The sequence below is a fragment of the Grammomys surdaster genome, unplaced genomic scaffold, assembly GCF_004785775.1.
Source record: "Grammomys surdaster isolate TR1022 unplaced genomic scaffold, NIH_TR_1.0 125146, whole genome shotgun sequence".
Taxonomy (NCBI): domain Eukaryota; kingdom Metazoa; phylum Chordata; class Mammalia; order Rodentia; family Muridae; genus Grammomys; species Grammomys surdaster.
The window spans coordinates 734,957-759,669 of NW_021620042.1; the positions used below are offsets into that span (position 1 = coordinate 734,957).

At 42.8% G+C, this 24,713-nt stretch overlaps 1 protein-coding gene across 1 annotated transcript in view; it reads right to left on the minus strand.

Moving 5' to 3' along the window:
* Arhgap10 (Rho GTPase activating protein 10) overlaps positions 1 to 24,713 on the minus strand; it is a 196,862-nt gene that overhangs the window by 29,292 nt on the left and 142,857 nt on the right. Inside the window, exon 20 of the mRNA XM_028785172.1 lies at positions 20,983 to 21,133. Within this exon, the coding sequence (XP_028641005.1) occupies positions 20,983 to 21,133 (151 nt within the window). The remainder of the gene's footprint in view (positions 1 to 20,982; positions 21,134 to 24,713) is intronic.

The following is a 24,713-nucleotide window of genomic DNA, read 5'->3' on the forward strand; positions in this document are numbered from 1 at the left end:
CCATTTGTCTTCTACACATGAGGATGCATTGTGTCCTGAGCTCTACAAAGCTGAGGGGACTTGGCTGGGAATGGTGGTAGTCAACTGCATCAGCACTCCAGGCTCGAGGCCAGGAATTCATGTAGATATCCAGCCTGGGCTATGTACACAGTGAATCCAAGCTAGCCTGGACTATACACAAGACCAGAAAGAGGAGGCAATAGTTTCTCTCCTGCAAATATGTTTGTGTGTTTGAAGCTGTCTTGAAAGGTTATAGAACTTTTAAGAGGGGAAGCCTTGCTGGAGAGGAAACAGATGGCTGGGGCCTGCTCTTGAGGTTTTATGGTCTGGCTGACTTCCCTTCCTATCCTTACTTTCTGATGGGGGATACAATGAACCTAAGAGGGGCTCCGACCACCTGAACCTAAGAGGGGCTCCCACCACCTGAGCCTAAGAGATGCTCCCACCACCTGGTTTTTCACACCACCAAGAGGAACTGTGTGTATCCCTTCAAACTGTGAGTCTATAGAACTCCTCACCTTACCCCTTAATTGGCTTCTTGACAGGGGTCTGGCTACCACAAAGATCAAAGAGCCCTCAGCACAACTGACCTTCAGAATGGCTACCAATGTGAGTTCATTTACAAGAGCCCAGGTTGGCAGCTCCTGGTGCAGAGCAGGCAGTGAGAGGGATACACACAGTCAGGTTTCCTGGCTTTAGGTGGCCAATGCCACCTACACTGCCATTCCTCCAGGGTCATTCATTGACACCTAGGCAGCATCTAACACAGCAGAAGTGGCTGTGGAGGGTCTGGGACCAGCCACCTCCAGGCTCCTTCCCACCAGGGAGAGGCTGAGGATGAGAAGCAGGTCTGAGGAGCCTAAGAGCAGAGGTCTTACTTTAAAAGCACGCCTGGGGTGTTCTTACCACCAGCTACAGAAGCTCATTTACACTGCCTCTAATCCTTTCCTCAGGCAGACTGACAGCACAAACTGTCTTTCAGCGTGCTGAACCACATTCTATTAAGAGAACTGTCTTCCTGTCTGCCAAACAGTGGCAATCTGAGCCCTCAGGTGAGAATAACATGGGTGGATGGGAATGTTTGCAGACTGATCAGATGAAGACACCTCGCTCCGCTTTCCCAGCATGCAACATCCCTCTCCCCATCCCTGTTCAGGAATGAGGCTGTCTACTGGGCAAAAATCACTGTATACAGGAAAAAACCTGAATCACAACCATTTTGTACATTGTTAGGCTTATAACCATTTCCCAAACTTCTGTTCACAACATTTGTATGTGGAAGACGGAGGCCAAGCACAGGTGTTCTCAGGAGTCTTTCTCCCCTTTGGGACAGACCTCCACTGGCCTGAAATTCAACAAATAGTCTATGCTGGAAGGCCAGGAAGCCAGGGGATCCACCATTCTACGCTTGCCCTGCCCTGCCCTGCCCTGGACTTTCAAACATATGCCAGCATGCCTAGATTGTTTCTTTCACTATGTGTTCTGGGATGGAGTCAGATCATTGTGTTTACAAGTAGTTAAGTTATCCAGTTCTCAGTCTAAGCCCGTGCATTCAGTGATTTCTAAAGCATGAACTTTACATCTTGTGAGATTAATTTATAATTCAGAACTAGGACCTTATCCAGACACCTTATTGATCATTTGCTATGAGTGGAACCTAGGTCCAGGGCACACCATGTGACCTCTCTACCACACTGCCCCAACCCCAACCCTGTGAGCGCTCTACCACAGGGCCCCAGCCCCAGCCAGGCTCTGATCATTTTCGTCTCTCACTTCTTTTAGTAAGATAAGCTCCACCTTCAGGTGTCAGCTACCCTTTCCTGGGCATCTACAAGCAATCTTGTGAATAAAAAGAGCAAAAATGATACTAGCAAACTTTTATTTTGAACAGTCACCAAGACAACAGGCAACACCCAACTTAAACCTAACCTCCACCAAACATTTGCCAACACATGTTTGTACACTCTCCTCTCTCAACTAAAGCAGTATCAATTTGGCATTCTGCTGCCACACAATGGTTTCACAAGCTAGTCTAGCCTGCTACCCAACTCCCATCATATATGTTTTGAGGGTGGAAACCATGTCTGTAGCTTGGTAACTCTTTACAAGCAAAGTGTGTTGCCAGAAAAAAATCAAGCGACTTGAGGTAATGCAATAGACTTTCTGCTACAAGAAAAATCATGGACATGAAAGTCACCTCCAAGAATGAGCAGAGAATAGGGGATCTAAAATTTTCAATGTATTCTCCTCACAAGACTGGCTAGCTGTTGCTCTTTCTCAAGGCCTCTCTTCCTGACCACAAATATCTCCTATTTCCTGCCCTTCTGACTACTCACCAGGCACATTATGGACGAGACTTTACAGTTAAAACATCTGTCCCAGCCCAAAGGTGCTCACATTTAGCATGGGAGACAGCTGATAATAAACAGAGCAAAAGGTGGCATTTGCATAATGGGCCTCTCTCAAGGAGCTTTGAGACTCAGGAATAACGAGTGTTAAAACCTGACAGTGGGAGGGCTGGAAGACATGTGGGAGACATGCAACAGAAATAAGGAGAAATTACTGCCAGACTCTCAGAGAACAGAGCTCTGGGAGAGAAACCTCAGGGCTGGAAGACAGCTGAGAGTTTGGCAGTTTGCAGAGTAGTTGGATTTGGCTGCAGTGTGGGGGCAGGGGCAGAAAAAAGGACTCTGCAACACTAGGGCATCTGAATCCACCTGCGGCTGCAAAGATGTCACTGCAGGGATTACAAGGAGCAAGATGATCCAGAGATTGGATCCAGGAGACTTTCGGGCTCTCAAGTCTGCAGAACTCAGCAAAGACAAGGGAGGGTGAAGGAAAACTCAACTCTAATGGCGGGCTTCGACATGCTCCACTCAGACCCCACCATGTAGCAAGAACAAGAAAAAAAGTTCTGCAATCAGGTACAGGGTGGTCACATTTCATACATTTACACCCCTGTAGCATCACCACCCCACCACAGATATACATACACAACTTGCAGCAAATAAAGGACAATATTCTCTTTAATATCACAAAGAATAGTTTTGAAGGAAGGCCATGAAGTCTTAAATACTACCCTATTACTGCGACCAAGGGAACTTATAAAAGAGAGCATTTCATTGGAGCTTGCTCAGTTTCAGAGACTGAGTTCCTAGCCATCATGGAGAGGAGCAAGGCAGCAGGCAGGCAGGCAGCAGGCAGCAGGCAGCAGGCAGCAGGCAGCAGGCAGCAGGCAGCAGGTGGCAGGCAGGCAGGGAGGCAGGCAGCAGGCAGGCAGCAGGCAGGCAGCAGGCAGGCAGGAAACAGGCAGGCAGCAGGCAGGCAGACAGCAGGCAGGCAGCAGGCAGCAGGCAGGCAGGTAGCAGGCGGCAGGCAGCAGGCAGCAGGCAGCAGGCAGCAGGCAGGCAGGTAGCAGGCGGCAGGCAGCAGCAGCAGGCAGGCAGGCAGGCAGGCAGCAGGAAGCAGGCAGAAGGCAGGCAGGGAGCAGGCAGAAGGCAGGCAGGCAGGCAGCAGGAAGCAGGCAGAAGGCAGGCAGGCAAGCATGTATGGTATTGAAGCAGTAGCTGAGAGCTTATATGTTGACAAAGTCGTAACTCACAAACAGCTACCACACCACAGTGGCCTTTCCTCTGAAATGTTACCCAGGACACACAGAGGGTATTGGAAAGCGCTGTGGGCCCGACTGTCAGAACTTCATTTCCATGTCTTGACATAACTTCTAGATCATTTAAGTAAGATCTGGGTTGGTAGATTTTACCAAAACTAGTATGTGCTGCTACATGAACTGGCAAAAACTATAACATGCCAAACTGTACATTTTCCCTCCCCAGCTCAAAGTGCTACTGTCTATCTCACACAGATACGCCAGGCTCAGCAGCAAATGTGAAGATGGCTGCAGAGGCAAACCTGTGCGTATGGAGCAATTAGCCAGCATGGCAGACGGCATGGGGTCAACAACTCAGTTTGAGGACTGACAGAGGACACATAAAGTAAAGTACTGGGGGCAAGACAGGGCCACTTCTCACTACAGTCAATACAAGCCCACGGGTACTAGTGACGGATAGGAAATGACGTGGAAGGATCAGTCACACACAGTTTACTCTCCTGCCCAGGTCTTGAGAGCACATCAACTTACTGGCTGGTTTCTGAATACTGAATGTGAATTCTGTGGAGCGTGGAACATTCTTCAACTCCAATTCTGAGTAAGGACTGGGACTCCAGAATGGATTGCTACAGCTTACTGTTGCTTCGAAAGGGACATGGGTCTGTTACCCTTAGACACCCTGAAGAATACACGAACGCATGTGTGCCCCCACACACACATACACCCGCACACACCTGCACGCATGCGCACGCTATATCAACTAAGACTGTTTTCTGCCAAGCTGCCCACTCCTCTGTTGTCCAACAAAGTCAGGAGGTTCCCTCACCGCTCACCACAGAATCGGGCTGTCAGAGTATCATGGCTTCCTCCACAAGAAACGAGGGCACACAGGAAAGAGCAGTACCCAGCAGAGAGGCTGCAGGCAGCAAGGCTGGGAAGGAGTACAGCAGATCCAAAATCCAATTAACACCTACAAACCAGGGAAATGCTAGTGCTCCTCTTCCAGCCGCCCATATGCTAGTCAGACAAGACTGAAATGGCCAAAGAACTGCAGCATTTTATGACTCGCCGTCAAGAGAGGCAAATACGCAAGACCTATACAAGGAAAGCATCAGAAGCAAGACAGAAATTAAAATTATTCTTTCAGAACTCTGAGGCCACGTATTTATTACACCTCCATCAAGCCCTACACCACCCAGGTGGTAGTGTTGCACGCCTTTAATCCCACCATTTAGGAGGCAGAGGCAGTTGGATCTCTGTGAGTTCAAGGCCAGCCTGGTCTACAGAGAGAGTTCCCAGACAGCCAGGGCTACACAGAGAAACCATGTCTCAAAAAACTAAACAATCAAACAAACTAAAACACCTACACCAGAAAAACTGTATTACCTTACTAATTAGTTTCTCTTTCCTGGAAAAGTGTATGTAAACACATATCCCATTCCTTAAGTAGAGACTTCGTTTTTTAAAAATTGGTTGGAAAATTCAGTTTAACGATAGACGTTATTAAATGTGAATGAACCAATGATCTTCCTAGAAAACTCGAATCCAACTTTACTTCAAAAAGTCTTTCTTCTCATGAACAATGACAGAAAACTCCTTTACTCAGGAAACTCTACATCTTAGGTTAGAAGGAGGAAGTATGGGGGAAAGTAACCCTGACAGATTCCCAGAAAAGAAACAGAGCTAACTGTGAGACCCAAGCGACAGTGTCCTAGTGGAAGGAGTGTGCCTAGCCTGATGTGATGGCCGACACCTGTACTCTCAGATACTCTCAGGCTAAAGCAGAAGGATCTGACATAGGCACCCAAGGAGTCCAGAGTCAGAAGTGGGGTACGAGCTGTGGATGCACAGCCCAGCACAGGCTTAGCATGTGCAAGGCCCCAGGTTCTTCCAGCCCCTCCCAACCCCAGTCCCTCTTTCTTAGTGACACTGCAACTTCACGTAATGACACCTTATCACAGGAGACCAGACACTGCTCTTTCCATGTCGTTTTGCTCTCAAGAAATAAGGGAAGTCAAAAAGGAAACTACTACAGCTTAGTAACACACAGCTTGGCAACAACAACTTTAGGAGGATACTTCATTCTTACTGGCAATGCCATTTCTGTATCTGAAGTCACCTCTAGGAAAGGGGACTCTCACCCTCTAATCCCAAAAATATCAAACAATACTACATAAAGGTCTGAACCTCTCCTCAAAACCTAAGGAGTCAGAGGAGAGTCAGCTCCCCAGCCGCAAACTGAAGGATCATTAGTGCCAGACTGCTGTGGACTAATCAAGGCATTTATTCTACTCTCAAAGGAGGAGACATGGGAGGGGCTGGTAGGAGGAAAGGGAGGGGAAGTGATGTAATATTTTAAATTTAAAAACTTCAAAAACAAAGGAAAAAGTTAATCACAATACTTGCCTGAGAAAGCTATTGGGCAGCTAAAACATGCCAAATTTATACACTGGGGAAAGAGGACGAGGGAATCAGCTGTATTCTAATTAAGCCATAACAAAACAAACTAACAAAAAATAACAACGACCAAAATGGACCCCATTATCAGAAGTTAGCAGGCATTGGGTTACAGCTCAAGGCCCCATCTCTCCCACTTGCAAAGGTCAATGGAAGTCTGCAGCAATTCAAGTAGAAGAAAGGCCAGTCCAGTCAACAGAAGTCACCCCAAACTGTCTAGCCTGCAAAGTGGAGTATTTCTTATCATGATTACAATCCTCAGCATTTTTTGAGGAGAGTGAGATTTCTACCTTCACCAACAAGTAAAACCATGCAACAGCCATGAATCATTATCCTTAGAAACCAAAGGGAAACAGTGAAACCTCACATGGACTCCCATGATACCTAGCACTTTGACACTTCAGGAAATTGAGAGCACTGTGCATAGAACACAAACTTTAGGCCCACTGAGACAGTACAGACCAATGGTTTAAACTTTCCTAATGCCATGACCCTTTAATACCTCGACCTCCACCCAACCATAAAATTATTTCATTGCTATTTCACAACTGTAACTTTGCTACTCTTATGAACGGCGATGTAAGTATCTTCTATACAGATTTGATATTCAATCCCCGAAGTGGTCATGACCCTCGAGTTGAGAACCACAGGTGTAACGGTAAAGCTGCTAAGACTTCCAGCCATGCACCTGTTCTCTGATCCTCGCTTTTTCTGTCATACCAAATGTTAATTACCAGCAATTACCAAACAAAGGAGTTAGCCATCAACAGTCCTAAGCACTATGATAGATAAAAATCATTCAAAAGACCAAATCACATTTTCTTTGAAAGCACACCAATGGATGTATTTCATGTATTAGGCCACAAATAAAACCGAATCTAAAATTCCTGAGCAGCCACTACACACTGGAACTTAACTGTGTTTCACAAAAACCATGTCAGCATGAATTTGCTGAGGCCATAAAAGGCATCAAGGGGAGGCCAGGGACTCCAGGTTCATTTAAACACAAACTTAAGTCTACCAATCAACAAAAACTCTCTGCTACCCAAGTATCTCCAGTCACAGAACCAAAATACAGGAGCAATGTGAACAGTGGTGAAGGGCAAGAGGGAAGAAGGAGGGTACAGTGTGGCCTGGCAATAAGAAAAACACTGAACAGAGAGAGCTCACCACACCGACAGGGACATCCCACCATCACTGCAGGGCTAGAGAGCTGAGCACACTAACAGGGACACCCCACCATCACTCCAGGGCTAGAGAGCTGAGCACACCGACAGGGACACCCCACCATCACTCCAGGGCTAGAGAGCTGAGCACACCGACAGGGACACCCCACCATCACTCCAAGGCTAGGCTTTCTGGTCCTCCTACTTCAAAATCTTAGGCTGATACTCAGCACAGAAAACATGAAATGGAAAGGAAAGCTGAGACATCTATTTGCATAACTGTTTGCATGTTGTTTTGTATACACATGTATACGTCATGTGTTATAACAAGTGATTACTATAAAAAAACAATAAAAACACAATTACCAGATTCTCAAGCCCTTGAGATAACCATTGTCAGAGCTGATTACATTGCTAGATTTCTATGATTGTTGTGTATTTAAACAATGTTTCTTTTAAAGGAGTGTCTCTTCCAGTTTCCTATTCATTCATTCATTCACTGTTGGGTGAGGATGGGGTATAAAGATTTTTATAGTTACTGTGAGGCTCTGCCTGTGCTACTGTTCAGCATGTCACACAGTAATGAAGTCCGAGAGCCAGACTGTCGACAACAGCTGTGGGCTCTAAAAGAGCTACTCACCTCTGTGTCCCAATTCCTTTATTTCAGAGAGATACAAACTACTGCAGTTCGTTGTGAGGCATCCCTAACCTTAGAAAATATTGGGAAAAGCATCATCTGTCGAGCAGTATGATAATTAACCATTACAGCATTATTCCTCAACTCTGTGGCATAGTTCTCCATAAACTATTAACATGTTTAAGAAAAGAGTATATAAAAATCTTGGGTTTTATAAAAGAAGATAATAAATAAAGTCAAATAACTATGGTTCCTATTATGAACCAAAGAGAAAAATAAAATCATGATAACAATTACATTTCACAAATAAAAAGCCCTGTGCAGCCTAGAAAATATTCATAGACCCAAATGTGCAGCCTAGAAAATATTCATAGACCCAAAATGCAACAAAAATCTTCATTTGAACAGGCTCAAAGAAAAAAAAAAATTTAACATCCAAAGGTGACACTGTACTCCCCTACAAACAGGCTCACAGAAGGGAGTCAAGGCCCAGCCATGGCACCACAGCTTAAAGCCAAACCCCACACTCCTCTTTTCCTTAACAGCAGGGGGGGGGGGGGGATATGAGGCAGCAGTATGGGTCGCTGGGCTGCCTTAGTTGCAAGCACAGCCTTCTGCTCTGCCAGGCTTCTTCTGGGTCCTTATGGGATGTCTTAGCAATGTAAATAATTCGGAATTGGCCACATTGGCATAATACCTTCCCCTTTAAGATATCTGCTCGTCTTTCTCTCTCAAAGAAAACACTTCAAATCAGTCACTCTTGACAGCCTCAAAAATTCTATTTCATTCAGGATAAACAATCCTGCGGTTGGTTTGAAAAGCTGTTTCTTAGACAGCTCGACTACCTCCTACGCTGCAAGACTCTAAGAGGCCTAAGAAGAGAGTGGCAGCTGCTTGAATTCAGAACTAGAAATTAAAATAAAAGCTATTAGAAAGTGAAGAAAGAGCTCGCTCACGGGGAGACTTTCTTCTATATGGTTGGTTACCTGCCACAGCCTCACTTTCACCCCAGTGTGGCTACGTGGTTTTTAAAGGTATTAAATACCCTCTTTTTTTTGTTGTTGTTCTCCCAAGAAAAGGGACACTGTTCATCCCACACAGAGGCACAGTCGAGGCTACACAGGAAGTTGGAGAAGTTGCCTTTTGCTTTGTCACTCGTATTAGCGGGCTGAGCTCACAGCAGGCTTTGGAGGAACCGCCCACACAGAGGCGGTTGCATGCATGATGTATCACACGCCACAATTCAATTCCAGCCCAGGAGCTTCTAGCTGCCTTTCCTAACTCATCGATCCTATCACTGTAAAAATGAGTTACGAAGTCATCGGTCTATGTGGACTGCCATATTTTGGGCCCAGTCTCAGACTCAGCGTTACAACATAATAATTCTACACCGAAGAACCAAGGTATGCTCTGAGGGGTGGTAAAAGCCCCCACTCGGGAAGTCAGTACCCAGAGCCCACTGCTGCAATGTCAGTTTGAACAATTTTACAAAAATGGCGAGAAGAACCATTTCCAACCCCAAGATGGAGGCCTGGTCCCACATGGGTAGCTTAGAGTCTCTGAAGCTGATCAGAAATGTCCACAAGGAAAGTCAACAGACGCAGGATAAAAGTGATGATGCCTGCCAACCATGGTTTTCGGGTGCTTCTACTTCTCAAACTGTTGGAAGTACTCTCCTAACATTCTGGGGAAGACTCTTGTCACCCTGCCACAACTCCCTGTCAAAAGCACATCGTAGAAACGGGCTTTAGACGGATATTCTCTTGGGAGACACAGGGATCAATCAAGTATCCCTGACATCTTTGTGCAGTAGTGGCCTCCCTGCACTGGGTTGAGCCTATTGATCATGGTGGACAAGTTATAAAAGAGAGAGTTAAGAGTTCTGGACAATTTCAGCACCAGCTGACATGCCAATATACATGGGAGAAATCTCACCCCTACATGAAAAGCTATAGATGATTAACAAACAATTGCTGAGAAATAAGAATGAGTCTTTCCCAAGGACTTGACCCCTGACTGCTTATCTACTTACTACCATGTGTTTGTCCTTAGAAACACACATGCAAGCAAGACTGCATGGACTCAGCAGGTCATGTTTACATACTTATTCATGTATGTGTATATAACAGCAATGCTTAGAAGTGGGAGGTCTCCTGAGTTTGTGGAGGGGGAAGGGTACAGAAAAGGTTTAAATGAGGAAATGGTACAGTTATATTTTAATTAAATCTTTAAAATGCATCCAGAAAAGGTGAGTTTCACCTCGTCTGTGAGTTTGAGGACTATTTTTTCTCTATTAAGACGTAACACTTTGGCATTTAATACTTCTCTTTCCATGGTCTTTCCAGATCACAATTCCCCTCCTTCGCTGACAACCACTTAATATCCCTCTCACTCTTCTGAACTGGAATTGTCTTGGCCGTAGGAGCACTATTTAGAAGGAACAGTTGGGTTTGCCAAGCACAGAACCAGCGACTGCCTCCATCTCCTTCAGCGGCAGATAGACCCTGACTATGAGTAATGCATCAGCTTGAGCCTACGAGCAGTGCACATGACAACTTTCATAGAAGGTTTTGTGAGGAGTGTGACATTAATTCCAATTCAGCATCCACTGCCATAAAAGCCACGAATGAAGGACAAAACCTCAACAGTTAATAAGGTTCACAATTTTATAATTTATCACAGAATACTTCCCTATCATACTTAAGACTCTGAGTTTACCCTGAAAAATCTACATTTAGCAGACCACTTCCTCATCTTCTCTTTTCTTGCTCATGCCTCGGACTCAAGATCGATTCTCTCAATCTACCTTGGTTGGCTAAATTCAGATCCATTACCATTTTTAGTGTCCATTGCTGACACATGGCACTGAATGGTGGCTGAAACGACCTCTGAGTGACCCTTCTGTCCTGCTCTGCAGTCAAGAGGTTGATCCAGATAAGGATGCATTCCCTCAAAGCACAAGAAGAAAGCACCAGGCGTCTCCTCTATCTGCCTCTCCCTCTACAGCATATGCTCACTCCCCTCTGCTTCTCTGTCTCTGCTTCCCCTTCACACTTTCCACCACACTGCAGGACTACAATAACACACGTTCAACAAAATGTGCTGCAGTTAACACGTTTGCCATCCAAATGTTAAAAGTGCCAACCTGAGGATACCCAAGACAGAGCAACAGCAGAGAATGTTATATCCTGCCAATTGACCAACAGAAGAGAATGTTATATCCTGCCAATTGGCTTTCAGATGATTCTAAATCATATTTTTAACTTGCCTAAAGAAGTAAACTGCTATATCATGCACAGAAGACAAGCACAGAATATCTAATTATATTCAGGAAGATGCATATAACAACTAGCCCCATAAATGTCTAGTTCTCTTTAAAATGAGACCTGGTATGAAGGAGGAACTCAGTCAAAACTCAGATGGTAGCCCTCTCTCCTTGTTCTTCAAATCATTACTTCTTTATTCCCCCGCCTTGAAAGGAACACAAGAGAGGTCACTTTCATCTCAAGCAGGCTCACAAACTTCCCTCCATGTTAAAAGGAACTACAGAGAACACAGTGGCTACAGAGAACACAGCAGTCCCTCCTTATAACACAGGAACAGCAGAACCGGAACCGCCTGTCACAGCCTTAGCTGCTTCGGTTACCACAGTACTAGTTCTGAGGAAACAAAACCAAGAAACAGGACAATGAGAGGAAGAAAAGCGCTGAGAAACCCACCTCAGATTTTGCTACTCTGTAACAGACGCAGGCAAACTGACAAGCCTTTCATGTTCAAGGGATTACTAAAGGCTGTAGGAAAATGAGCAGTGTGTAGCCCTATAAAAGGCGAGCACTTCGTAACACTGAATAGCTGTTTTAGTTAAGAGAACTAGATACTATTCTCGCTTCCACTCACAATAGTAACAAGCTTTAAGGAAATAACTAGAATTTTAAGTTCCTTTTCAAATAAATTGAATGTCATTTAATCATATACAACAAAAAATTGTTTTCAATTGCTTTTTATTACTTATATCAAAATCACTCTATAACCAAGCTCAACTGTGCTATGCACAGTGTGATCAATTTTCAACCTGGAAGTGACATCCAAACCATGTCAGACTGAAGAAGGTGGTGTTGCTTCAAGGTGGGGTTCTATGCTTTGGGGACTGTCTGTGATGGTTTACATATGCTCAGCTCAGGGAGTGGCACTATTAGGAGGTATGGCCCTGTTGGAGTAGGTGTGTCACTGTGGGTGTGGGCTTTAAGACCCTCATCCTAGCTGCCTGAAAGCCAGTAATCTGCTAGCAGCCTTCAGATGAAGATGTAGAACTCTCAGCTACTCCTGTACCATGCCTGCCTGCATGCTGCCATGTTCCTCCCTTGATGATAATGGACTAAACCTCTGAACCTGTAAGCCAGCCCCAATTAAATGTTGTCCTTATAAGAGTTGCCTTGGTTGTGCTGTCTGTTCACAGCATTAAAACACTAAGACACTGTCTAAGGCATCACCCCATGCAGGTCTGCTGACTTCTCATAGTGACCTTCACATGGATGCTAAATCCAACCCAGCTAAGCATTCTTCAACACTGACTCGCTGGCTCAACACAGACAAATGTACCAAAGGATCTTCACTCAGATACCAAGCCTATGACTAAAGCACAAGTAATCTCGCTCATTCAAATCTTCCCCTCAAATCCTGAAAGAAAAAAAAAAAACCTATCTACCATTTAAACAAAAACTATTTATTCTAGATTTTATGACGTCAAATTTACCTTATTCTATGAGGCAAGGAGAACATAGACATTGTCACATTAAAATATTCTAGCAGACTCATACTACATTTTAAGCAAAGTCAGCTAAAACACAGGAAGGGACCACTGTGATAATGCTAAAGAATATTGTTAACTGGTGTTGAACCTTCATGAAGTTGAAAACTAGATGGTTTAGAAGGCACTCTCAGTTCTGGCAGCAAGGATAAACAAGTGAGTTATTTCATCTTGTCTTACATTAGTAATTTTCTAAAGAGGCCTGGGTGAGTGGGAAATGGGTGGGATCTGGGAGGAGTTGGGGGGAAGAAAAACCATAATGAGAATATATTTTATGAAAAAAAAATTATCTCAAATGAATAAATAGAGAAAGAGAAAAGTCAAGGTTGTTGCCAAAAAGAAATAACAAAGGCATAAAGTAAAAAAATAAAATAAAATAGCATGTAATTAAACATCATGAAAGTAAACATAAGACAGAAAAATGAAGTAACATTTAAGAAGTCTAACATCAGTAGTGATTGTGGTTCCTTGGCAGAGTATTTGCCTGGCACTGAGGAAGAAATATATTACCTAAAACTTAGGAGCAACATATTCTATGTGGCACCTTGAGTTTTCCATCAAAGATGTGAATACTGCTAACAGACATTCCTCAGTCATTAATAATCATTTAGAAGCTTAGCACAGAGGTAGCACCTCTGTAGACTTGTTAAGATAAAATTTTATCCCTAAGAATAGTAGAATGTAGATATATTTTCAGACAAATGCCTGACTCTGATCACCTCCACTATGGAACAGCCAGTTCTGTTTTCCCTGAAGGCCATTGGGTAGCTCTCTGTGACATGTTATTTCTTCTCCTCCTACCTTCTGACATTTGCTTGTTTCACTGTTTATTAACACTTCTACCAGGACAGGTGAGACACAGGAGAAGGTGAAACTCAAACCAGTCAGTTTTACTCCTTATTAGCAACTCTGTTGACAAAGAATGAAAGTGAGACAAAGGGTGGGGGTAAACACAGTTGGGATCACAGTGGAAAGCAGGTCTACAGAGAACTTCTGGAAGCTGGGGAGACGGCCTCATCCATAAAGTTCCTGCTGCATAAGCTGAAGACTGGAATGTGGATCCCCACAACTGACATGAAAAGCTGAGCCTGGCATACAGGCCAGTGATCCTAGAACTGAAGACACCAGCAGTGATCCTAGAACTGAAGACACCAGCACAGACATGGGGAGCACCACAGAGTTTAAGGCCACCAATCCTTGAGTTCCAAATTCAAGAAAAGACTCCTCAAAAGATAGGTTACAGAATGACAGACCTTGAACTCACATTCATTCTCTCTCTCTCTCTCTCTCTCTCTCTCTCTCTCTCTCTCTCTCTCTGTAGAAAATGATACATGCATTTCTCCAGGAAAATACAATCTAGCTATATTTCTGTCATATGTGCACATGGAGCAATTCAAAAAGAACTAAGAAGAGCCCATGCCCCCAGTCTTATGAACTGGGGCATTCTGGATCTTTCGGAATATACCTACAGTCAGTTGAAGTCAGTCATCAGCTCCTTGAATGAACCAATAGATACTTTTCTTTGTGTTTATGATGTAGGTATTGTAATTTGCTCCCAATCAATACAACCTCACGTATTAAAAAAGATTACAAAGATTTAAGGACTTGGACTTCCGGTCTGGGCCCGAGCACAGAGCAGATCTCAGGCGGCAGCTCTGTACTCAACTTCACAAAACCCAGAGGAAGAGGGCCTCCCGGGAGATTTAACTCAGGCAGCTTCTCAGGTAAAGTGACAGCAACACCCGCCCCAAACAGGAAGTAACTGGGACACACTGGGACCCACGAATTCACTCCTGGCCCAGAGCGCAGGTTCTTTCCGGTCTGGGCCCGCTCAGCAGATCCCAGGAATCAGCTCTGCACCCAATTTCACAGAATCCAGAGGAAGCGGGGCGCCCAGGAGCTCTAACCTGAGCAGTATCCTAGGGAAGGAGGCGGCAAGACCTGCCCCAAACAGGGAGTAACTGGGACCCACTGGAACCCAGGAATTCACTCCTGGCCTGGAGCACAGGTTCCTTCAGGTCTCCACCTGAGCACCGAGAAATCTTGAGCCTCAGCTCTAACCCCAGCAGCAAAACCCATCCCAAACAGTTCTGACACAACCTAGATAATAGGAAAGACAGGCCCCAGTCAGAGACAGCACAAGTAGCACAAAGGAGATCCAGATGGCGAAAGGCAAACGCAAGAATACAAGCACCAGCAACCCAAGGCTCTTGCCATCATCAGAACCTAGTTCTCCCATGTTAGAAAGTGCTGAACTCCCCATATCAACAGGAAAGCAAAAACCAGATCTAAAATCACTTCGAATGATGATGATAGAGGACTTTAAGAAGGACATAAACAACATTCTCAAAAAATATGAGAACACAGGTAAACAGGTAGAAGCATTTAAAGAGGAAACACAAAAATCCCTTAAAGAATTACAAGAAAACACAAACAACAAACAGGAGAAGGAATTGAACAAAACCATCCAGGACATAAAAATGGGAGTAGAAACAATAAAGAAATCACAAAGGGCAACTACCCTGGAGATAGAAAACCTAAGAAAGAAATCAGAAGTCATAGATACAAGCATCACCAACAAAATACAAGAGATAGAAGAAAGAATCTAAGGTACAGAAGACACCATAGAAAATATTGACACAACTGTCAAAAAACCCACAAAATGCTCAAAGTTCTTAACACAAAACATCCAGGAAATCCAGGAAACAATGAGAAGACAAAACCTAAGGATAATAAGTATAGAAGAGAGTGAAGATTCCCAACTTAAAGGGCCAATAAATATCTTCAACAAAATTATAGAAGAAAACTTCCCTAACCTAAGGAATGAGAATAACCATAATCCCATAATCATACAAGAAACCTACAGAATGCCAAATAGACTAGATCAGAAAAGAAATAGCTCCGGTCACATAATAGTCAAAACACAAAATGCACAAAACAAAGAAAGAATTTTAAAAGCAGTAAGGGAAAAAGGCCAAGTAACATATAAAGGCAGACCTATAAGAATTACACCAGACTTCTCACCAGATACTGTAAAAGCCAGAAGATCCTGGACAGATGTTATACAAACCCTAAGAGAACATAAATGCCAGCCCAAGCTACTTTACCCAGCAAAACTCTCAATTACCATAGATGGAGAAACCAAGATATTCCACAACAAAACCAAATTTACACAGTATCTTTCCACAAACCCAGCACTACAAAGGATAATAGCAGGAAAGCTCTAATATGAAGAGGGCAACTATACCCTAGAAAGAGCAAGAAAATAATCCCCTTCCAACAAACCCAAAAGAAGATAGCCACATAAACAATGCTTCCACTATTAGCAAAAATGACAGGAAGCAACAACACCCTCTCCTTAATATCTCTTAACATCAGTGGACTCAATTCCTCAATAAAAAGTCATAGGCTAACGGACTGGATATACAAACAGGACCCAGCTTTTTGCTGCATACAGAAAACCCACTTCAGCCACAAAGACAGACACTACCTTAGACTAAAAGGTTGGAAAACAATTTTTCAAGCAAATGGCCCAAAGAAACAAGCGGGAGTAGCCGTTCTAATATCCAATAAAATGGAATTTCAACTTAAAGCTATCAAAAAGGAAAGGAAGGTCATTTCATACTTGTCAAAGGAAAAGTCAACCAACATGAACTCTCAATTCTGAATATCTATGCACCGAATGCAAGAGCACCCACTTTCATAAAAGAAACCTTACTAAAGCTCAAAACACACATTGCACCTCACACAATAATATTGGGAGACTTCAACACCCCACTCTCAGCAATGGATAAATCATGGAAACAGAAACTAAACAGAGATACAGTGAAACTAACAGAAGTTATGAACCAAATGGACTTAACAGATATCTATAGAACATTTTCATCCTAAAACAAAAGAATATACCTTTTTCTCAGCACCTCATGGTACCTTCTCCAAAATAGACCATATAACCGGGCACAAAACAGGCCTCAACAGATTAAAAAAAAAATTGAAATAATCCCTTGCATCCTATCAGATCACCATGGTCTAAGGCTGGTCTTCAATAATGGCAAAGACAATGGAAAGCCCACATTCACATGGAAACTGAACAACACCCTACTCATTGATAATCTGGTCAGGGAAGAAATAAAGAAAGAAATTAAACACGTTTTAGAATTTAATGAAAATGATGACACATCATACCAAAACCTATGGGATACAATGAAAGCAGTGCTGACAAGAAAATTCATAGCTCTAAGTGCATACAAAAAAAAAAAAAAAAAAAAAAAAAAAACTGGAGGGAGTTTACACTAGCAGCTTGACAAGGCACCTGAAAGCCCTAGAACAAAAAGAATCTGATACACCCAAGAGAAGTAGACGGCAGGAAATAATCAAACTCAGGGCTGAAATCAACCAAATAGAAACAAAAAGAACTATACAAAGAATTAATAAAACCAGGAGCTGGTTCTTTGAGAAAATCAATAAGATAGATAAACCCTAGCCAGACTAATCAGAGGACAGAGAGACAGTATCCAAATTAATAAAATCAGAAGTGAAAGGGTGACATAACAACAGAAACTGGGGAAATTCAAAGAAATCATCAGATCTACAAAAGCCTATACTCAACAAAATTGGAAAATCTGGATGAAGTGGACAATTTTCTAGAAAAATACCAGTTACCAATGTTAAATCAGGATTAGTTAAACCATCTAAACAGTCCCATAACCCCAAAAGAAATAGAAGGAGTCATTAAAAGTCTCCCCATAAAAAAACATCCGGGACCAGACAGTTTTAGTTCAGAATTCTATCAGACCTTCAAGGAAGACCTAATACCAATTCTCCTCAAACTATTCCACAAAATAGAAACAGAAGGTACACTACCCAATTCATTCTATGAAGTCACAATTACGCTCATACCTAAACCACATATAAAGACCCAACAAAGAAAGAGAACTTCAGACCAATCTCCCTTATGAACATCGATGCAAAAATACTCAATAAAATTCTAGCGAACCGAATCCAAGAACACATCAAAACAATTATCCATCACGTTCAAGTAGGCTTTATCCCAGGAATGAAGGGTTGGTTCAATATATGGAAATCCATCAATGTAATCCATTATATAAACAAACTCAAAGAAAAAACCACATGATCATCTCACTAGATGCTGAGAAAGCATTTGACAAAATTCAACACCCCTTTATGATAAAAGTCTTGGAAAGATCAGGAATTCAAGGTCCATACCTAAACATAGTAAAAGCAATATACAGCAAACCAGTAGCCAACATCAAACTAAATGGAGAGAAACTTGAAGAAATCCCACTAAAATCAGGGACTAAACAAGGCTGCCCACTCTCCCCCTACCTATTCAATATAGTACTGGAAGTCCTAGCCAGAGCAATTAGGCAACACAAGGAGGTCAAAGGGATACAAATTGGAAAGGAAGAAGTCAAAATCTCACTATCTGCAGATGATATGATAGTATATTTAAGTGACCCCAAAACTTCCACCAGAGAACTCCTAAATCTGATAAACAACTTTAGCAAAGTGGCTGGATATAAAATTAACTCAAGCAAATCAGTAGCCTTCCTTTACTCAAAAGATAAACTGGCTGAGAAAGAAATTAGGGAAATGACACCCTTCACAATAGTCATAGATAATGTAAAATACCTTGGCGTGAATCTAACCAAGCAAGTAAAAGACCTGTATGACAAGAACTTCAAGCCCCTGAAGAAAGAAATCGAAACAGATCTCAGAAGATGGAAAGATCTCCCATGCTCATGGATTGGAAGGATTAATATAATAAAAATGGCTATTTTACCAAAAGCCATCTACAGATGTAATGCAATCCTCATCAAAATTCCCACTCAATTCTTCACAGACATAGAAAAAGCAATCTTAAAATTCATTTGGAATAACAAAAAAACCAGGATTGCGAAAACTACTCTCAGCAATAAAAGGACTTCTGGAGGAATCACCATTCCTGATTTCAAGCTGTACTACAAAGCAATAGTGATAAAAACTGCATGGTATTGGAACAGAGACAGGCAGGAGGATCAATGGAATCGAATAGAAGACCCAGAAATGAACCCCCATACCTAAGGTCACTTGATCTTTGACAAAGGAGCTAAAACCATCCAGTGGAAAAAAGACAGCATTTTCAACAAATGGTGCTGGTCCAACTGGAGGTCAGCATGTAGAAGAATGCAAATTGATCCATACTTATCTCCTTGTACAAAGCTAAATTCCAAGTGGATCAAGGACCTCCACATAAAACCAGCTACACTGAAACTAATAGAAGAGAAATTGGGGAAAAGCCTCGACCACATGGGCACAGGAGAAAAATTCCTGAACAGAACACCAATGACTTGTGCTCTAAGAACAAGAATTGACAAATGGGACCTCATAAAACTGCAAAGCTTCTGTAAAGCAAAGGACACAGTCAATAGGACAAAGAGGCAACCAACAGATTGGGAAAAGAGCTTCACCAACCCTACATCTGATAAAGGGCTAATATCCAAGGTATACAAAGAACTGAAGAAATTAGACTCTAGACAATCAAAGAACTCTATTAAAAAATGGAGCACAGAGCTGAACAAAGAATTCTCAACTGAGGAAGCTTGAATGGTTGAGAAGCACCTAAAGAAGTGTTCAGCATCCCTAGTCATCAGGGAAATGCAAATGAAAACAACACTGAGATTCCACCTCACACCAGTCAGAATGGCTAAGCTCAAAACACAGGTGACAGCAGATGTTGGCGAGGATGTGGAGAAAGAGGAACACTCCTCCATTGTTGGTGGGATTGTAAACTGGTATAACCACTGTGGAAAGCAGTCTGGCGGTATCTCAGAAAATTGAACATAGTGTTACCTGAGGACCCAACTATACCACTCCTGGGCATATATCCAAAAGATGTTTCAACATACAACAGGGACACATGCTGCACTATGTTCATAGCAGCCTTATTTATAATAGCCAGAAGTTGGAAAGAACCCAGATGTCCTTCTACAGAAGAATGGATGCAGAAAATGTGGTACATTTATACAATGGAGTACTACTCAGGTATTAAAAACAACGAGTTCATGAAATTCTTAGGCAAATGGATGGAGCTGGAAAATATCATCCTGAGTGAGGTGACCCAATCTCAAAAGAACACACATGGTATGCACTGACTGATAAGTGGATATTAGCCCAAAAACTCACAATACCTAAGACACAATGCATAGACCACATGAAACTCAAGAAGAAGAAGGAAGACCAAAGTGTGGGTGCTTTGGTCCTTTCTAGAAGGAGTATCAAAAGTTTCAACCAGAGATCCCAAAGTCTAAATCTCTAGCCTGAGAGCACAAAGGGAGAGACTCATGTCTCCACCTGTATAGGTAGCTTAGGGTGGCCTTGTCAGACATCAGTGGAAGTGGAGGGCCATGCATGGTCCCCGAAAGTTTGGATTCCCTAGTGTTGGGGAATTTGAGAGCAGGGAGATGGGACTGGGAGGTTGTTGGGAGCACACCCTCATAAAAATAGGAGGAATGGGTATGGGATAAGGAATTTTGGGGGCGAGTGGGAGAGGAGATAACATTGAAAGTATGTAATATATCCAATAAAAAAAAACAAATAAAGAGTCTGAAAAGAAAAAGAGAGAGTTTACTTAATTCATATTATTTTCAAAAGTTTCTAGGAGATGCTAACTGGCTAACAACTTATTTTAAGCTCTGGATAAAAGAATTTAAGTCTCTGTTTAATATTCTCGAGAGAGATGTAAATCCTAATTTCTCTCAACAATTAATTGACAAAAGAGAAGTAATCTCACAAAAAGTAGAAGAAGCTATTATTAATCATGCAGCCGAACTTCAAAGGCAGATCAATCTGCCACTCCAGGCTTTTGACATAACTAAGAGAACTTCCGTCCACCGGGCTCAGTACAGTGCAGATGCCCAAAACCCCACAGCAATGGTGACGGTGGCTTTAACCCAGACACATTAGCAGTGGATTGGTTCCACCAGGTCCTCACACCAAAGATCTGCTTTAATGTTCGTTCCATTTGTCTCTGGGTTATGTAACCTCACAGGAGGTCACACAAGTCTCCCAAAAAAGAAATTTAAGCTGTCTTCAAAATAAAAAAAGAACTGTGCATAACAAAAACAAACATAAAACAGAAACTTGCATTTTTCTCCCTGACCAGAAAGCGTCACCCTCCCTGTTAATCTAAAACATTACAGTCTTAGGAGAGAAAGAAATTAGAACAGAGACTGAAGCACCGCACACTTCCCAGAGGGCATGTGACTGTCAACATGGCACCAAGCAGAAAACCCAATCAGCATCTTACCCTCCTCCAGCTCCAGACAAAGATTGTACACGGCCACTGGTCTCTTCGTCCTCTGCCCTTGTCTCTTGGACTGTCGTGGTGGCGCATTTGGGGGTGATGCTGACAGGCACATGGGCTCAGTCAATGTGGTATCGGGTGAGGTCCGAAAAATCTGTCATTGGGTAAGAAGCATGACAGTGGGTATCCATTAGTGAGACCTGTCCACTGCTGCAGCAAACCAGAATCCAGCCACATTAGATTTGGGGTTCATTAGTGATGGGCCAGAGCCAAAACCCAGCCCTCTGAATTTGACATCAGAGAAGATTAACGTAAAATTTCAGGATAAAGCACCTCACTAAAATTGAAACACTACTGAATTGTTGTATTTCAAGTAAGATTTTTTTTGGAAAGAAAACAAGTACAATAGTTTTTCTCATGGGGTAGACAAATCACAGCCCTTCATCCCAAAGGATGGTGGCCAGGATGCAGTATTAAAGCATCAAGTACCCTTCAAGTTCACAAAGGATTATCCTTATGCTAAAACACTGGACTTGATCTTTATTTCCAACTACACAAACAGAAGCATCCATTTGCAAACTTTTTTATACATTTAAAAATAGCCTGTGCTTATGCAATTACCTGTCTAGATTCTTATTTACATTCTTCATAATTTCCTTATTTAATGCTTTATAGATTTCATCAATTTATTTAATACCTTCCACCCCTCTTAATAATTTTCTCTTCCATTTCTGAAAACCAGAACATTACCACTTTGATTTATCTACAATGTCATTCATATATCAGGTATAATAACATTAATTAAAATGTGCTGCTTCTTTGTTTGGCAATTTGTTTTCCTTTGGACAAAGTAATATGTGTGCCATAAAGAGAGGCAGGTCACACTGCAGTGAGCTATCACGGACCTTCCCTGGCAACCAAGACCTGAGGTTAAAAGCCCCTCCAGCACAAGTGCCTCACAGCCTTCAATGAAGCCATGAAATACAACACTGAAGACGTCGGCCCGACAGATGCTGCAACTGCAAGCAACCGACAGCTCCTCAGGTGGAGACAAGAACCAAGCTCCTAGTTTTAAAAGAATGAAATGTGAACACAAAATAAAAGGCACTGCAGTCACTGCCTGCTCATCTGACTATACTCAACCACAAGACTTATGTGGTGAGTGACAGTGTGTCTTACACTGGTGTCCACACTGGAAAACCTGACACTGTAAGGGGTTTACCTGAATACTCTAGAGATCTCACCTAGAAATTACTATACACCAATAAAAATAAACTAATTTAATAGCTTGTTTGCTTTATGGTGTCACACTGCCCCCTCATGTATAGACAGAATAAGAAATTATTAAATTGCCTTGGACAAGCATTTACTAGTGAAAATCTTGTCTGCTATTGTACCTGCTAAACAGGGACTTTCCAGAGAATCTGGGGTGCACAGGGAAACTGACAGATGTGCCTTGGAAAACTCTCTGCTGCCAGACTGCTGGCCCAGCTGCATTACTGCCATTGTACTGTTCAAAGTTTAAATGGTGGTGGCAAATGGAGAGTGCAACAGTTAGGTGAAGAGACAATGGGAAGTAATCCCACTCAGACAGAACTGCTCTGTGGCCACACTTTAAAACAGCCCCAAATTTATCTATACTTTAATTCTACCAACATGGCAGATGCCTCTGGGATGTTATCAGAAGAGGAAACCAAAAAAAAACCATCCTGGGCTAGAACATGCAAACATCAATAAGCTATGGAGAAAGTTAGGCAATGAAGACGGGCACTAGGTGGGTGATAACTTTCCAAGCAGGCCTTCCTGAAAAACCAGACAGACAGCAAAGTGTAAGTGTCGACCATACTTGTGCCTCTTCTTCTTCATTTGAAGGTGAGATGTCTGGACAAGGCTATAGGGAGAGAGATGCAGTGCCTGCCTGGTCCTCAGAGCCAGAACACCTGTGACTCCACCATTTCCTGAAGACTGAACTGAGTCTCTCCCAGAACTTCAGCTGTGAACCACAAGCTGGGACCAAACAGTGGCTGGTCTCCAGACATCAGGCACTGCTGGGTTTACACAGAGTGTGTGCCTTCAAGTTGTTTTGTTTTGCTTTGCTTTGATTTATATTTTAAAGCTCCCAGGCCATTCTTTTGTATACCTAAAGCAAAGAAACATTGATTTGGGAAGTCATCAAACAGTTAAGACAACTCTGTCTTAACTATCGAAAAGACTGAAGGCAAAATCAGAACACCAAAAACTGTTTCAGAAGAAAAAAATAGCACTAGACGCGCACTTTAGCTCCTTAGACCACACCCTCATAACATTTATGCATATGATGGCTCTAAGAGTCCAGCTAACAACCACTGCCTTAGTAAATTCTTTGAAGGACGGGCATACAGAGAGCTGAATCACCCTCTATGTTAATACAGTTACCAAGCCTCGGTATTCATTAGACACAGCACTGTCTTGGCTCTGGGATCTCACCAGCTATGGAAGCTGAGCTTCATGCTTGGAACTGATGTTGGTGAACTGGAGACTCTTGCCACAATCCATCCTTCAGTACAGCACTGGGCTCACAGGACTCGGAACAAATGGTACCATCTTCACTTGTGACATGATGCATGAATAACAAACTCAAATTCAGACACCACTGTTCCACTTAAGCACTGTTTTCCCAAGGCAGGGCCCATCTCCCACCATCGCAGATACTCTCAGAGCTGGTGCTCTAAAGAAAGGCACACGTACAGAGCTAACCGGACAGGTACAGATGAACTGCTTCCATGAGTCTCCTAAAACTTAGAACCAAAGTTGTTGTGAGGGTGGTTTTGGTGCTAAGGTCCTGTTCCCCAATTGGTTCTTGATCTGCTAGTAAAAAAAAAAAAAAAAGCCATGGGCCAATTGCTGGGCAGAAGGGACAGGCGGGACTTCCAGGTCCCTGAAGTAATAGGGAGATGCAAGGGAGGAGAGAGAGAGAGTTCACCAGGCTTCTGATGGTGAAAAGTTGACCAGCCATGTGAGATCACATAACAGAGTGGCCACACAAGTTGCTCCTACAGGCAGGTGGTCAGGGAAGTTTAGCAACTGATGTTTAGGGCATGTGGGAGAATCGGAGCTAAGAGTATTGATAAGGCACAATTTTCCAAGTCAGAGATAGTAGCGCACAGCAATTGTGTCAAGAAGACAAGTTGAAAAGGAACAACTGTGTCTTTTATCCATGGACTCAAGGGGCGCTGGGAAGGAGCTGGTAGCGTCACCCATTCCTAGAATTAAGGCGCGGTAGTAAAAAGCTACACGCAATAGCTTGTATGTCTTCATTTCTCTAACACTGAAATTTTAAATTTAAATCACTTCCTACTGTTTAGACAAGGCGGTCCTGGGGCTCATGGACATAAGCCCACCGGTGACGCTTCTTTCAGACTTGATTACCGTGGTTCCCAGTGTACTATCACTAAGGCAAAGGTCATTTTTCCTTCCACACACATACAAAACTGATTGTTATGATTCACTGCAATGTGCACGAATGGTTTCAAATTATATCCTTTTTGAGTCTCGAGGAGGAAAAAGCAAAGCTCTTTATTTTAAAAAACTGAGCTGTTTTCTGATTCTAGATTCATCTTGTTTGGCTGTACCTTTCTAAAACATTGTTCACAAAGCACTGCACACTTTCCCTGGCCCAGGTCTCTTTCCAGGTGCTTGACTCCCTCATTATATTAACTTGTTACAGTAACTTGTTATAGTAACTTGTTATATTA